A 13,679-nucleotide genomic window follows, 5' to 3' on the forward strand; every position below is an offset into this window, starting at 1 on the left:
TCAACAAGAGATATATATATCAGGAAAATTATAAAGTTGGTCCTGCGAAATAAATATATCACCCTAATAATTATCATTTTGCATTATTGAATTATTATCACATGATATTTCTTACCGACAACTGCTAAATGATGTAGTTGGATTACAAATGATTATAATCTAATGAATCAATAAATAAATATCCTCCAACTTGTGTAACTGTCAGCTATATGATCTTAGAAGTGTTTACTAAAAACACTTCTACAAATACAGGCTACAAATAAATAAGACAACATTGCTTGCACAAGACATAGTTTACTATTATTTAGCATTTTAATACAACAGATCAAAAATTTGTTCAAGATCAAAATACTGTATATTGAAAAATATATATTGGTTATGAGAATCTTTATCCTAATGCATGCCAAAAAAACTGTCTGCTACTACTGTAAAGATCAGAAATTCTTCAGTATAATATTTTCTAGTAACTACAATGCTGACAGACATGATTAATGGCTCATGAATAACTTCTAATCCGACAATGCTGTTCAAACCTATATTTTCAGCTGAAATATAGAAATTCTGTTTTTTTTTTCATCTTTTTTCTGACAAGTCCTTTTCTTTACATCCCAACCAGTATTTGCCAATGGATCTTGGGTAAGGAGGAGTTACTCGGTCAATCCGTTTGGTCTGAAGGTCCACTCTGTAGTATTTATCTAGAAGAGAAATACTACAGAATTCAAATACAGAAAAATATAGAATATTTAGGGGTTGATATGCACTGTAAAAAAATCTGTAATTTCACTGGGGTGCCAGAAAAAAAGAGTAAAATAACAAATGTTAAATTACAGAAATTTACCGTAAAATAACAGACGATAAATTACAGAAATTTACTGTAAAATAACAGATGTTAAATGACAGAAATTTACAGTAAAATCACAGACAATAAATTACAGAAATTTACTGTAAACAGACGTTAAATGACAGAAATTTTGCGTAAAATAACAAACGTTAAATTACAAATATTTACCGCAAAACAACAACCTTTAAATTACAGTAATTTACCATAAAAATACAAACGTTAAATTACAGAAATTTACCGTAATATTGCAGATGTTAAATGACAGAAATTTACCATAAAATAACAAATGTTAAATTACAGAAATTTATCATAAAATAAGAGACATTAAATGACAGTAATTTAGTGAAAATAACAGATGTTACATTACAGAAATTTACCATAAAAAAACAGACATTAAATTGCAGAAATTTACCAGAAATTTTCATTTAAGGAAATTTCTGTAATTTAATGTCCATTATTTTACAGTAAATTTTAGTCATTTAACAGCCGTTATTTTAAGTTTTTTTTTTTCAGCACCTCAGCTGATGTATTAGTGAGGTAATAGTTTGATGCAAATTTAAGATGCAAAGCTAATACTTTCACCAAATCTGCAGTTTAAACCACTATTACAGTCCACTTTAAAGGGAAACTAGTAGAAATATGTTTATATTATAAAGATTGACTCTAACAGAATGAATTGATGATTATCTCTGGTACCTTTCTTGAAGAAGTAGACATTCTGCACAGGTGTGGCCTTCTCTTGAACAACTTCCACATCGACGTAATCCATCGGGTCATAGCTCATGTCAAATAAAGATGGACGTCTTCCACGGCCTTTTTTCTGTTTTTTACCCTGTTTCTCTGTTCCAAAATACCTATAATACAATTATTGCAATACACTTAAAGGTCCATGAATTTAATACACAAAGGGTCCATGAATTGAGAATTATTTCTAGATTTTTAGACACATACAGTAGGAGGTTATATAATATAATATAATATAATATAATATAATATAATATAATATAATATAATATAATATAATATAATATAATATAATATAATATAATATAATATAGGACGACGCAGTGGCGCAGTAGCAAGAAGCCTCACAGCAAGAAGTTTGCTGGTTCGAGCCTCGGCTGGGTCAGTTGGCGTTTCTGTGTGGAGTTTGCATGTTCTCCCTGTGTTCGCGTGGGTTTCCTCCGGGTGCTCCGGTTCCCCCACAGTCCAAAGATATGTGGTACAGGAGAATTGGGTAGGCTAAATTGTCCGTAGTGTATGAGTGTGTAAGTTTCCCAGAGATGAGTGGCAGCTGGAAGGGCATCCGCTGCGTAAAACATGTGCTGGATAAGTTGGCGGTTCATTCCACTGTGGCGACATGAAATAGTATTTAATAAAGGGACTAAGCCGAAAAGAAAATGAATGAATGAATAATATAATGCAGGTGGCTCAGTGTTTAACACTGTTGCCTCACAGCACGAAGGTTACTGGTTCGAGTCCCAGCTCGGCCAGTTGGCATTCCTGTGTGGAGTTTGCATGTTCTCCCTGTGTTGGCGTGGGTTTCCTCCAGGTGCTCCGGTTTCCCCCACAGTCCAAAGACGTGTTAGGTAAATTGAATAAACTAAATTGGCCGTAGTGTATGAGTTTGTGTGAATGATAGTGTATGGGTGTTTCCCAGTACTGGGTTGCAGCTAGAAAGGCATCCGCTGTATAAAGCATATGTTGGATAAGTTGGCGGTTCATTTTGCTGTGGTGACCCCTGATGAATAAAGTGACTAAGTTGAAGAAAAATTTATTGGATGGACAGATGGACACTGTACTTTACAAAATTGTGATGTTTTTGATGCAATTGTTTTTCCTACATTATAAGTGGATCTCAGAAAATATTATAAAATCAAATAAATGCCCTCTTTAACAAACCTTTCCTCATAGTCCAGTCCGAAGTCTTCCCAGAAGAGCGATCGACTCACCCTGGCTTTGCTACCTCTAAGCCTCCTCCGTGTGCTTTGCCCTCTGCTCAGGCTGGTGGATGGAGATGATGACGGGCCAGAGTTTACATACAGTCGACCCACCATTGCAGCATCCACAGGGGGTTTGATGCCAATCCAGTCTTTGGAAATGAAGCGTGGCCCTTTGTGATGCCCTTGAGCTGCATGAGTGATCAGCAGTGTTGGGTAACTTACAAAAGTAATTAATACCAAATTACATAATTAAATTTGTATTTAAATTTCTTGTCTGAAAAGTTACTTACACAATAAGTTATTTCATTTCATTCTTAATACAAAAATGCGTTAAATGATAAAGCATACAGTGCTCGGCACAATTGAGTGCACCCCATTTTGAAAATGAATATTTTTATCCATTTCTCAGTGAATATAGACTATGTATTTTGGTGCATTTAAACAAAACAGATTTTTCAAACAGATATATTTATTAAAATTATATTTTAGTCACCAAACATATTTAGAAATTGAAAGATAATACAACAAAATTCAAGCAAAATATTGCAAAAAAAATCACAACCTAAAACATTTCAGCTAAATTTTTCAGTATTTTTTGATTCTCTTGATTTTTCCTCTTTTTTTTTTTATTTGTATTTAAGATTTTTCTTTAACATAAACATTTGGCTGTACTAGTTTTTGGACCATTATCGTAAGTTATTTTGTTAGATAAGCTCCAGAATTGGCTTACTGACTAATCTAATGTATATGCACAAATATAATATTGTACAGCTTCCTATAAAAAATATGAATTTAAAAGATAGATTTGTGAGGGGTGTACTCATATATGCTAAACACTGTAGATAATAGAAATATTTTTTATATTCTTTCAGTCAGGATTAAACAGGACCTTTTAATGTTAAGACTTAAATTCTCAACAACATATCAAAACATTTCAAATTAACAACATATTTTATGTATACCACATATTGACATAAATGTTCTATTCTATTATTTTTTTAAGCATGTGCAATTGTCAGATATACTGTATACACAAACACACAATACATTTGCTCTGAATCTATAGCTTATACGGTCATGAACTTATTTCTCAATTAATTTTGATAAGCATATGCAATTGCCTTGATAAATGTAAAATATTCTTCTTCAGTTGACAAAAATAATTGTTCTGCAAAATAATTACTCTGATAAATTACTAAATTACTCTGATTCTCTGAATTGATATGATTTATTAATTGATGATTTATATAGAACTGTTGAATTTAAGTACAGTATTTGAAGCTATTATATCGTAAGTAACTGTAATTAAGTGACCTAAAAATGAAAAGTAATCCTTCACTTTTTTCAGGAGCAAAGTAATTTAAATACAGTAACCAGCTAGTGTAATTAATCACACCAAACACTGGTGAACCGACAACATTTTACCATTTATTTTATTTTATTTTATTTTATTTAGTTTTAGTTTTTTTTTATTCCTTGGTCTTGGAAATTAATAACTAATAACTTACCACCTTGAAAGAGCAGATCAAATATGTCAAAGTCACAGTACAGATCTGTGTAACGTGTGAAGGCCACAGATGGTGAGGACTTGGTCATGCGGTCACATTCTTCATGGGATGGCTGATGTTTGAACTCATATTGGTAGTACTGGTCACCTGTGGATAAAAAAATAATAAATGTTGACAATACATCAGTTCGATGGAAAGCCATCATTTGGACCTGTTGTGATGATTTGTAGATTAACCCATTAGATGCCATAACCCAATATGCCTGGAATATAAAAAAAAATAATAAGTTCTGTGTCCAACAAATGTTTTTGATTCTTAAATATTTTGTTTTATGATGATAATCTTTTCAAACTTAAAATCAATAACTTTAGTGACTGTTCATGCTAGACCTCTCAAACATTGATATATACAGTGCATACAGCACTAACTGAAGTGAGTGAATCTGCGGATAGATGTAACATTTAAATAATTTGATGAAAAATTACCCGCACTATACAGATTATGACAAAACAAAGTGAACAATTTTAACTGATCTTATTTCAAACATTTCAATAAAAACTAGATGAGTCAGCCTTTAATTAAAATGCTGACTCATTTCCAAGCTTTGACCTTAAAATATCTTCCCTTTTCATTTTCTGTCATGTACCTTTAAAGAAATACACCTTTTCTCTCCCATGATGGCTTGGAGCTGGGATTGCAAATGCAGCATCAACATCATCGGGAATCTTCTCGAAGCCCACAGCTATGTCTCTTGGATAATCTTCATCCAAGACATCACCATCAAAACGCCAGTACTTGTTGCCCTGTGATACAGCATGCAGTGAAATACTCGAACTTTGTTTTACTGTACAGCATCTCAGCATGCATCTTGATGTCGAAATTACATTTAACATTGGTGGCAAAAAAAAAGAAATCAACAATCGATAACAGGACTGTGCGTTTGATGTCTATTTGATGTCATTTGAAATCAAGGCAGTTTAAATACATTGCAGGGATACAAGATTCAGTGTAAGTTTGTCATTTGGAATTGAAGCTTTCAGATGAATAAAATTTTCTTATATTATAATATTTTAGTGTCTTATTTTGGTGGTAAACAGAGCATCAAAGGTTGACGTCAATAGCCTAGGGGTGCATCAACACATAACACTGAGGTGCTCAGTCTCATGAATTGTAATGTGATTGAAATTGTAATTGAAATGTGTGTATGCAGTTGGATGGTGAGAACCAATACTGAGCATGGATAAAACCGTACTTGACAAGGCTCACTTTCACTTTCAAAGTCAAATGCGAACAAACATACTAGAGCTGCACGATTCTGGCTAAAATGATAATCGCGATTTTTTTGCTTAAAATAAAGATCACGATTTTCTCACGATTCTGTAGATGTAACATAAAGATTAAAATGAGTCGGCAGTTATTATTGTTTTTTCCTCAAACATATGGTAAAACAACCATAATGATATTATGTTTAGGTCTACTGGTTTCTATAAATAATTCTATTCTACTTATAATAATTCTGATGTTGAATTATGTTTGAGATATAGGCCTATGCTTGCAATCTGTCATTAACAACACTATTAGACCATTTTAATTACTGGTAACATAAACATTATATAGGCTAGAGTAGTTATACTGACACTGTAAACATTTATTTTCATGCACAACTCTGTATTCGCTATGAAAGAAAAAATATCAAATGCTTGTCGCAATCATAACTCTAAAATGCGATATGATCATTTAAATGATGGGCACGCTTTCGGTTTCATTTTCACTGCTTCATACTTCGCTGGTGGCTCTCAAACGATCACTCTGTGCCACAAATTGAATATTATTTACAACTTTATTACCTGTTACTCAGCCTATGCAGGTTATGTTCACGCGCGCCAGCCCTCCAAAGATATATCCAGCTGCAGAACCACAGAACCACACACGTTTCAGGCACACACAATCTAGCACACATGATTTAGGCAAACCATATATGGTAACTAACTCCCACCTATTGAATTTCACAAATATGATTTCCCATTTCAGGCATTATGATTGTATCGTAACGATCATTTTAACATCTCTGCAGTTTCTGAACTCAAATTAAGTAAATAAAAATAATTGGTTTTAAGACACCTATGACTTTATTCATGTGTCAATATACACAAAGAAAACATAACAGACTGTCTAATTGTTGGATCAAGTGTAATAAACTAATTCTGGATCTTAATATTATCATACTTGGTTAAAATAACTTTGTTGTAAAATACAAAAAAGAAACAATAATGTGTCACATTGAAATGAATTACTATAGTTAATCATTTAAACAATATATAATATAGTTCTAAACTGATAATCTTAACTGATTATCTGATTATAAGCTACTATATTTTACTAAACTGTCACAGCTGTTTTTATATATACATATATATATTATTATTATTATTATCATGTATTATTATTATTATTTTTTAATTAATTATTAATAGTTAATTTGTTTCTATTGCTAAATTTTGGTTTAAAAACAATATATTGCTTTAATGAAACCTGTCTAATTTAGATCTTTCAGCAAGGCTAGCATACGAGTATGTGCTATATTGACTCTGTCAGACAATAATGACTGATCATCTATGATGACTGATAGAAAACTGTTCAGTCTATTATAATTGAATGGCGATCAGAAACAACGTTCCCCCATTCGCCCATCTCGATCGTAATATTTGTGAAATAAAGTAAACACTATTGTTTATTGTGTTCAATATTTATTAACCACATATCAAAATATATCGATGACGATGTCCAAGAAGATGTTAATAACATTAACATCCGCCGTAACCATATATGGTTTGCCTAGATTGTGTGTGCTAGATTGTGTGTGCCTAAAGCTACGGTCACACTGGGCTTTGTGCGTGCGAAATTCTGTCATGCAGCGCTGCAAAAAGGGGCGAGATTAAACAAGATGATTAGACAATAAAAAAAGCAAGCGATTGCTCCATGTTTTAAGTTTCTGTCCAGAGAGGTCGTGTTTTGATCCTCGGTTGGTCTCATGCAGTCAAGTGATGCGATTTCGCAGGTTAGAGTTCACCAAGCTTGAACTTTGCACCGCAGCAACCTGCGAAACTTGACGCATGACCCCGCGTTTCCGGTCTGACACATTTGCAAGCGTATGAATGGTAGTCTATGGGAAGAAAAGTCAAGTGTGACCGCAGCTTAAAATGTGTGTGGTTCTGCGGGCCTGCAGCTGGAAATTATTGGGGCCCTCTCTGTGGTAAGAGCTCACGGTCAGCAGCTCACATCATGTGTGATTTCCCGGCTGCGAATAAAGCATTATATGAAGACAAAATTGATGTTTTTAGGTGAATTACACCTTATAAATACAGTATGTAACTCTTTTAACATCATTTGGAGGTGTCCATGTCGCTGAGCAATGTGTGTGAAACAATGAAAAGACTCGTGCAGCCGCCTTTGCTTCTCTCCTGAACTTGAAAATATGATTGGCAGAATCGTAGAAATGTTAGATCAAGATTGTCTAGTGGGTCGAATCAAGATTGCGATCTTTTTTCGATTAATTGTGCAGCTCTAAAGCATACACGACAATGGCAGAGTACCTGGTAGTGTTTACTAAGCCTTCATAAGCAATGTGTGGATTTACTTCCACATCTTACATACTCTGCAAACTACACATTCACATAAGTGCTGTGCCGTCGACAAAAAAAAAAAAAAAAACGTTTCTGTTATTTGCTTGATTGTTATCATGTAAATATATCCTGGGAGTCCACTCTGCTCTGTTTGGTCAGATCATGGCCCAGTCTGTTGTGATTGGTTGACCACCAACAAAAATAAAATAGCTTATTTCCTTGTCAAACACATAAAAAATTGACGCTTGCTCTTTGTTCAAACTACTTATTTAAAATGAGCTGATATAACAGTATTTGAGAGTTTTTTGGGGCCAAATTAATTGTTTTATCTTCCATTTAAATTTGCAAAAATGAATAAGCTAACTTGATTCCTTTATATTGTCCCAACAGAAATCAATTTCTGTGGAACCCAATATTTTCTTCTCAGTGAGAATTATGGGGCACATCATTTTAAACAGACCTTGAATATGTATGTTTTTCCCTGGCAGTTGATGCGTGTGAAAGCAGCATCAATGGGACCATTGATGCCCCAGACATCCTTGATGAGTTTTGGATACCCTGGCATGACCGACCTGTCATCTAACTCAAAAAAATAATCGCCTGAAACACAAATCAAGAGTGGCTGGTGTGGTTAGACTGCAGCTAAAAAGGCCATAAAGATTACATTCCTCCTCAAAACTAACCTCTGAAGGCATAGATTGAGCCGTTCTTTAGCTGCATGAAGGCGTCGAAGGTGCGTCTGCTGCAGGTGACGGCGTCCGGGTCTGGGGGAGCTGTAGGAGACACATGAGGGGCTGTTGTGGTGGGAGGGAGAGCTGTGGTGACCGTCACATTGGTTTCTTCTGTCGGCATCACTGAAGTGGTCACATTCACTTCAGGCAAGTCAAACATGTCACCGCGAGCAACTGGGGCACGAATAAAAACATTCAGTGAGTTAATTTTTTTCACAATGATGTACTCTCTGTTATTTAGTAAAGTATTAGAAAGTGAATAAACATTTGCATTTGGTCATTTATTCGTTCATTCATTTTCTTTTCGGCTTAGTCCTTTTATTAATCTGGGGTCGCCACAGCGGAATGAACCACCAACTTATCCAGCATATGTTTTATGCAACGGATGCCCTTCCAGCTGCAACCCAACACTAGGAAACATCCATTCACACACATACACAACAATTTTAGCTTACCCAATTTCAAGGCTTAATTTGTGCCGGAACACTCCGGATCCGGCACCTCTGAAATCTGATCCGGCACCTCATTTTACCGATCCCCCTCCTCCAACGCCCTCCTCCCCCATCCGCTGTTCACTTTCACTTTGTTTCCGCGACTCCCCAACCCTCTACAATTTCATCCGCGACAACCAACCTCCGCCCCGGCTCTTTACTTACGTCCGCGACACCCCTCCGTTATCCAGCGCCCCGCTATCTCCCCCCTCCTCCCTCCTCGCTCTCCACTTTCGTGCGTGACACCTCTACATCCTCGCGTAGCATGCCAGATCTGTTACCCCGATCTGTTCCAGGACCTCACGATTCACAAATTAAGGACTGCCCAATTCACATATACCACATGTGTTTGGACTTGTGGGGGAAACCCAGAGGAAACCCATGCAAACACGAGGAGAACATGCAAACTCCACACAGAAATGCCAACTGACCAAGCGAGGCTCGAACCAGTGACCTTCTTGCTGTGAGGTGATCGTGCTACCCACTGCGCCACCACGCCACCTGCATTTGGTCAACAAACTACATTACAGAAGCTGCATTTAAATGCAGTTAAATGTGCCATACACGGCACTGGTTCAATTAATTAAATAATTAAGTAAGTACGTGCCCTTGGACAGGTAAGCTCAAAAAAAAAATCACCAGAATTGGTTGTATATGCTCATTTATTACCCCATAAAATACCCCTAGAATCAAAGGGTCCTTACTGACCATATTTGTAATGGTCTTGTAAATTAAATGCTTGCAAATGAAGATCAACAACCTACAATTTCCAAAATTGTGTGGTCGCTGCTTTGTTCCATTTAAAGGGTTTCAATGTTGGCCATTTTACAAGATGTAAAACAAGTCTTTTGTGTCTCCAGAATGTGTCTGTGAAGTTTCAGGTCAAAATACCCATCAAATCATTTGTTATTGAAAATGTCAGTTTTCGGGTCAGAGGGAATTGCAGCGGTTTTGGACCTGTGCCTTTAAATGAAAATGCAAAGGTTCTCCCCACACACTCAAAGTAGGTCACAATTATCACAGTAAGACAAATGAGTCACACACATATCCCATTTCAATGTTCGTTGTACTGAAGCACCTTCTGAAATATTCTGAAGCACCTTCTGAAAAAAAACTTGAATAAGATATTTAATAAAGAGCACTAAACAAAATTAGAGAACACTTTCAAATCTTCCCATGTTATACAGTATATTATACAAGTATTCATGCCAGATCTTGGATAAGCTGAATAAATAAAAAAAATAGCAAAACTCAATTATTTAACTCTAATGTAGCTGTAAAAAGAGCCTATTTTCCTTTAAGAGATCTGTTATGATTATCAGTTGGAGTGCCCACAAAACTCATTACATACTACTACTCCAGCCATCTGTACAATATACAGTAGCTGCTATTCACCTGGACTACAACTACCATGATGTTTTGCCCCAATCAAGACCTACAGCTGTTAACAATCTGGACTGACGCGCACACACTCAAACACACACACACACACACACACACACACACACACACACACACACACACACACGCACACACACGCACACACACGCACACGCACGCACACACACACACACACACACACACACACGCACACACACACACACACACACACACACACACACACACACACACACACACACACAGCTGAAGATCATTCACACTTATTGCACTCACTATATACTTTATAAAACCTCCAGTCACTCTCTCACATTGCAAATCTTGTTTAACTGTTTAGTGTGCTTCTAGACTGTTTCACCATATTAGATTGTGAATAGCTGTAGCGGGTGTTGCATTGGAGTTCTGGAGTGCCTTGTAATGAGTTCTGTGAGCACTCCAACTGATAATTATAAAACAAGATCATTATTCAACTGAAATCATTTGTTGTTATTATTGTGAAACGTGTGTGGTCATTCATATTATGTTTCCCCCATACCCCTGGACGAGGCATGAGAAATGGTATTTCCTTAACTATCTAAAAAAATCTATTTAACTACTAGCTGTTTTAAAGTCACTGAAATCCTCCAACTGCAGGTTATCCAGATGAAGGGCACTGAAATTGCTCATCCCAACTCATTCAAGTCCCCTAAAAGGGTTGGCTAAGAAACTAGTCAGTGAACCATGAAAAAGACTGATGAAGAGCAGATTAGATCCCAGCTGAGACATAATTTATCGTTTATATATTTTAATAAGTGCATGTCAGATTAATTATTTAATTTTACATAAATATATCTGTTATACTGAATAATGATGAAACAAAATTGAATGCATAGTTGTACATTTTATTTCCACAAAAGTTTTTTTTAACATTAAAGTAGACATTTTTAGTTATTGTATATTGGATTTATTATGTTGTTCATGTACTGTACATAAGACTCATCTTTGACCCACTCTCTATATTTTTCTTCTCCACAACAATCTATTTTACAAGTTGTAAACATTTATCAAAGGTTAGAAATAAATTTATATCAGCGAGACACAGAGATAAGAGACATGTGGTTTGTGCAGAAAACAGCGCAATCTTTTTATTCTGCATTGTTTACAATCAAGATATAAATGTCTGCTTTTCATGAATGGCAAATTGGTAATGAATACTGTCATAATTTCCTAATTGTTTGGAGTGTTTCTATTTCTTTTTTTCTCTTTTGAATGCATTGTGTATGTGAATATTAAATGTTAATATGTCCTATTATGAGCATTATAATAAGATTCTAATAAAAAACTTGACATAAAGTGAGAAAATATAATATTTTCAGACATATACATTGGAATTAGCTTTAACAAAACAAAAAGATGTCATTTTCATTAATGAATATCATTAACTAAAAATACATTCTGCAAGAAGGTTACATTTTGTATATTTTACAGTACACTATTGGATTATAATGGATACATACTGTACTGTTTTTAAGGTTTTTAAAGGTCCACAAAGCTAATATTTTCCATAGTTGATATGAACCTCTTGATATGAACTGCCCACTTCTGCCATTGGTCAGACAAAATAGAAAGCCCCGCCCTAAAATCACAACACTGGATGATGAAACAGTGTTTTTGTGCCAGACAGTTCAAGCTGTTTACACAAACAGAGCAAAGCTTTCAGAGCACCAGTACTGTTTAACACTTTCCAGTCAAATCTGTCCATCAGTGGCAAACTTATATGTGTAGCAAGCTAAAACGTCTATTTATAGAATATTTTATCAAGCTTAATTTAATATTTATACCACATTATAATAATAGAATGCTAATATTTAAAGGTTTAGTGCTGGCATGTTTTTGTACTTTAAGAAAAATGTTAATTTTTAATTAAAAGTTTTAATTAAATATTTTGATAATTGTTGCGACTTCACACTGTAAAAGAATTTGCAGCTCATGATTCACAAGTATTTTGTTTATTTACATATTTAAGACGCATAAAGAGACCTTGATCTATGATTCAACAGCTTTTGGCATTGAAACTTTTACTTTCAGCAAAGGTTTTAGTTATTTTTTGCTAAATATTGTGTGAGAAATAATACATAGTGATACATTTGGAAAAATAACAGAAAGAACTACTAGCATGTGTTTGTAATGTAATTTACAAGCTACAGTCAAGTGTTAATTTGTTTTTACAGAACAGAAATATTTAATGTGTCCTTTGTGAATAACAGTTTTAGTTTTAAAACATTTTTATCCATCAAATATTAATTCAGGAAAAGAGTTATGATGATTTTTAATAGAAGCAACTGTTTTTAGCATTGATAACAATAAGAAATATTTTTTGAGCACCTAATCAACATATTATAATAACTTCTGAAGTATCATGTGCCACCGAAGACTTTAGTAATGTCTTTTAAGAAAACAAAAATCACAAAATTTGACAATATACATTTAAAATAAATAAAATGTTAATTGCAACTTGAATGGTCTTCTTCCAAAAATGTCTTATAAATCTGTTTGCATTATTAACAAATAGTATCAGATACTTAAATATAGTCAATGATTAAATATTCATTCGGCTCTTACTTTTTGTCCGACAAGTGGTGTCAAAATCCTCACAGCAGCTTCCATAATATTTGCACATTCGATCACACTGGCATTTCTTTGTAGGATCAAAACCACTACGGCAGCGTCCCTCGCATGTTTCTGTTAGAAAAATGCAATATAATGTATAAAATATTAATGTGCAGCTCAATAACCAAGTATCGTTTGCTTAATAATGAAGCAATTAGTGATGAGCTTACCCTCTGCAGCAAAACAAGTTGCCAAAAATAGTGACAATAAAATCGTCAGTTTCATGTTTAACAGCGCAGTGAGCAGCGAGTGCCTGATTTGTTCTAGAAATAGCAGTGTGATGGAGCGACAGAGAACAGGTCAGACATCTGTGCCGATCGATGGTTCCAAAAGTCACCCGTCTCTCTGTTTGTTTAGCCTGAAAAACATCAATGGTCACTAGAGAAGTTGTCCTGTTAGGCCAGCATGTTGATCTTTAGTTAAGAGAATTTAACAAAGATGTAACCAAAAAGGCCTGAATAATCAGTATGGCTAACATAAGTGACACTGTGTACA

At 34.8% G+C, this 13,679-nt stretch overlaps 1 protein-coding gene across 1 annotated transcript; it reads right to left on the reverse strand.

Annotated features, from left to right (window-relative positions):
* Positions 1-278: 278 nt before the first annotated feature.
* Positions 279-13,472, reverse strand: vtnb (vitronectin b). Its single transcript, XM_056447139.1, has 9 exons — positions 13,355-13,472; positions 13,137-13,256; positions 8,599-8,820; positions 8,376-8,515; positions 4,939-5,095; positions 4,293-4,439; positions 2,744-2,972; positions 1,538-1,695; positions 279-695 (listed from the first exon to the last, which is right to left on the reverse strand). The coding sequence occupies exons 1-9, from the start codon at positions 13,407-13,409 to the stop codon at positions 574-576; spliced, it is 1,350 nt and encodes a 449-aa protein (XP_056303114.1). The 5' UTR covers positions 13,410-13,472; the 3' UTR covers positions 279-573.
* Positions 13,473-13,679: the final 207 nt, after the last annotated feature.

Source organism: Danio aesculapii, chromosome 21, assembly GCF_903798145.1.
Source record: "Danio aesculapii chromosome 21, fDanAes4.1, whole genome shotgun sequence".
Lineage (NCBI taxonomy): Eukaryota > Metazoa > Chordata > Actinopteri > Cypriniformes > Danionidae > Danio > Danio aesculapii.